Source organism: Fomitiporia mediterranea (genome assembly GCF_000271605.1).
Source record: "Fomitiporia mediterranea MF3/22 unplaced genomic scaffold FOMMEscaffold_13, whole genome shotgun sequence".
Classification (NCBI taxonomy): Eukaryota; Fungi; Basidiomycota; class Agaricomycetes; order Hymenochaetales; family Hymenochaetaceae; genus Fomitiporia; species Fomitiporia mediterranea.
Window position 1 is genome coordinate 1,291,655 of NW_006760398.1, and position 3,560 is coordinate 1,295,214.

General features: G+C 39.2%; 2 protein-coding genes across 2 annotated transcripts; both read left to right on the forward strand.

The window, feature by feature from the left end:
* Positions 1-5: 5 nt before the first annotated feature.
* FOMMEDRAFT_23177 (uncharacterized protein) lies at positions 6-155 on the forward strand (the record flags this gene model as incomplete). The annotated part of the gene is made up of 1 exon (XM_007270308.1): positions 6-155. A coding segment is annotated over one exon (150 nt), but the record flags the coding sequence as incomplete, so codon positions are not given.
* A 923-nt stretch (positions 156-1,078) lies between these two features.
* FOMMEDRAFT_160899 (uncharacterized protein) lies at positions 1,079-1,552 on the forward strand (the record flags this gene model as incomplete). Its single annotated transcript, XM_007270527.1, has 1 exon — positions 1,079-1,552. The coding sequence occupies one exon, from the start codon at positions 1,079-1,081 to the stop codon at positions 1,550-1,552; it is 474 nt and encodes a 157-aa protein (XP_007270589.1).
* Between the last annotated feature and the right edge of the window lie 2,008 nt (positions 1,553-3,560).

A 3,560-nucleotide genomic window follows, 5' to 3' on the forward strand; every position in this document is an offset into this window, starting at 1 on the left:
CACACTTTAAGTCCTTGTCGTACTTCACGGACGTAGTGGAGTCGTTTCTGCATCTCGCTGTCGCCAAGTCCAAAGAACTTTGGACCGAAATTCGCTACGACCCTGTTACCACATATATCCATTTCGAAGAGGTCGTGCCACACAGTAAGCGATAGTATCGATGGAGGTCAATTAGGCACGGAGCTGACACTACGCTCTGCACGTTCGGCTCCAAGGTGTTCAGGGTGCTTTTTCAAGGTGGTTTTGAGCACACTCAGCGTATATGAAATCTCTCCACTCCCTTCTCCTCTCCCGTTTGACTTTGCTTATCCTATACTCTGTATCCGCAGGAAGCCCGAGAGGAGAGTTCCAGCACCTGCCTGGGTCCCTTGCATCTCCCGTTGAACTTCATGATACGGATCCGTGTCTGGCACCATACTGCATCAAGAGCTGTTGTAGTTACGTGGGCTGCGCTCCATCCCGGTTTGTCCTGAAGTCGGTCACGGATTGCTAAGCTGCTTGGCTTGTTGCGTTACCCAGACATCAAGCACGGGAAGGAACGCGGCACGTCAGGACAAGGAGAGGATTCTAGGTACTACCATAAATCCTTTGAGCAAAGTAAAGTGGGGAAGAGCATGGTACGGCAAATTCCGGAAAAGGAGATCGACGCGCTTACGGAACAGCAAACAAATACTACATGCCAATGCGAAACTCGTCCTATCAACTGAAAAAAAGTGATAGAGTGTACGATGTAGAAAAATGGTGAATGTCTTGTTTGCACCGACGGGAATGCGACGCCCCTCAAAAGGCGGGCGTATTCCTCTTTGCATTCATTATGGTTTTGCTCTGTGTCATTGTAAACCTAAATCACAACTATTATGCCCCTCACGCACTTGCCGTCGCCCAGTATTTATACCCATGCTTTCTATCTCGCGCATATATAAAGTCCTATTACGTTATAATATGCTGATCGTACACCGTCCTCGTCGGTTAATTGCGCATTTTTTCACATTGCAATGGCTGTATCGTGAAGTTGTGCTCTTACATCGGTCACTAGCTTTGTTACGCAAACAAAGCTATAAATGGGGCTCCATTCGAGATGGAAGAAGGTCCACTACTTCGAGAACATCGTTGGTTGAACATGAGCGAAGCCTGCAAGACACACGATACTGCAACATCCAATCATCAAAGTACAAGGCGTTCATCTGCAGCAGGTGGCAAAGATACGTTCGAAAACCGGGGAGGTGCATCAGAGCCCAAAGCTGTCGACCCGAAGCCTAACAGCCCTTTAAATATGCCTGAGTGTGACGGAGTTATAAGTATGCTTCTAAAGCAGTATAAGGATTACGAACAGGTTAAGCAGTGGTATGACACTGCCGTTAGAGAGCAGATGAAAGCTAGGAGGACAAAAAAGAGTTATGACCTTCGTCATGTCAAGGAAGATCTTGAAAAGGTCAAAGAGAAAATGTCTTATTTTATGTTTGACAGTAAAAGACGTGATGAGAACTTCGAATGGGCAAAACAGCGGAACCAGCAAATGGAGACCATGTGTGTGAATCTTCTACAAGTGTAATCTAATTATATCCACTTGCTAATCTAAGCATCAATTACATAGTCTTAAAGCTCCTTGAAGTAAATCATGATATGCAGGTAGTTGTTAAACTCTCAATAATATCAATCAGGCTAACTACAAGTTAATTGGGTCATAATAAACAGGGAATGCTACTAGTAGCAATTAGAAATGGTTGATAATAGATAGTAAAAAAATATAGTATATTATGATGTAATAAAGTACAACTCTGTATATAGAACCAATTTTACTATGTCTTTTATTATGAGTTATGCTTGATCCTGTATTTACTATAGAGTTCTTAGACACATTGGAAGTATGGTTTAATGCTTAGACAAATATTATTGTTTAGTAATGTTAATCTTTTATGTTAAGAATGAATTGTAGTGATTAAATAATAGTTTACAGAGATGACCCATTTGTTACACTACAGCTTCAATTTTGCTATCTGCTCTCATAAGCAATTGGTTTTGTACTTTGTAATTTCTTTCACACAAGATCCAGGTTTGTACTCTTTCATATATTACTAACTTTACTAAGAATGACAGTAACAGTATATATAAGAAAGAAGATGGCTAGAGAATGGAGCCACAAGTGTGTTAAGGAGCATAGTTCTACTCTAGCTAAGTACTATGGCTCAAACCCCTCTGAGTTATATTAAGTAAGTACTAATAGTAACTACACACTTAGGAGCTATATGTTACAGTTCTCTACTCTCACACCTTTAGTTCTAAGGGTTCCACACCCTTCTGTACTGGAACTCAGGACTTCTGTCCCTTGGAAGCACTGTCTATAGACTATATACAGGCTGACTCTTACTACTACCCCTCCTTACTTTATTATTCTGTTCCTTTGACCACCCTTTCATTCTTTGTTCATTCTATAGTCTCTTACCCTTTGTCTATCCCTTCATTCTTTATACCTTTATCTTTGACCTTCCTTTCTTTCATTCTTTGTAGCTCATCATTCTTAGTGACTCATATTCTCTAAGTACTCTTGTATAGTTTAGTATATATAAGTGTATAAGATTAGACTAGTCCTATAGTCTTGATCTTGTCTACTCTAGGTAGTCCTGTACTTTTAGACTCACTCTATATGCTCTACTCTTGTCTTACTCTCTCTCTCTGTCTGTTCTGTGAGTTCTGACTATGTTCTAGTACTTACATTTTATATTTTTGTTGTATAGGATAGTTGTAGCCTAAGTCCCCTTACTAAGCCTTTAGGTCCCCTCTATACTGTTACTAACATCAGATTAAGACTACCTATTACTACCCTATAACTCTCTTATGTTTCAGACATTAGTACTTACTGTTACATTAATCTCTTTTCTTTGTCCTAACCCTTTTACATTTTTAAATTTTAAACTTTCTAAATCCTTTTAAACTTTTACTACTCTTCTTCCATTCATTACCCCTTTTAGTTTAGTGTTGATTCCTTTGTAGTATAAACATAGACCCTTCTACACTAACTGTCACCCCTACTGTCCTACCAGATTAGTAGTTACAAGCAGACCTAGCTTAATATGTGTAGACCTCTATCTAAGAGGCCTTTACTAACTATGTGCTCTCAGCCCTTTTAGAACCTATTCTAATTGTTCCAGAAGTTGTAACCTGTTCTAGAAAGAAAGTACATGTAGCTTACCTTTTAGACTTTAATAGGTAGTACTTTAAGAACTTCTAGTGCCAAGTTGAACTATACATGACTACTACTTTGACTAATCTATCCTTAGACCTTAATTGTGTCTTATTTGTTCTCTCCTTTATAAAGGAAGGTAATACAGCTACCTGAGTCTAGAACTGGATTGAAAGCTATCAGATTAGAAGTCTGATCTGACTTTAGAACAATAAGTTGTACTTGAAATTTATAAGGAAGCTCTGTACTTCCTTTATTAATCTGAATAAGAAGTATAATGTATAAAACAAGCTTACATCTCTGTGACAGGGCAAACATTCTACTAATACCTTCTTTCAGGAGTTTGATATCCTAGCCTGAAAGGTAGGATTCATACTCA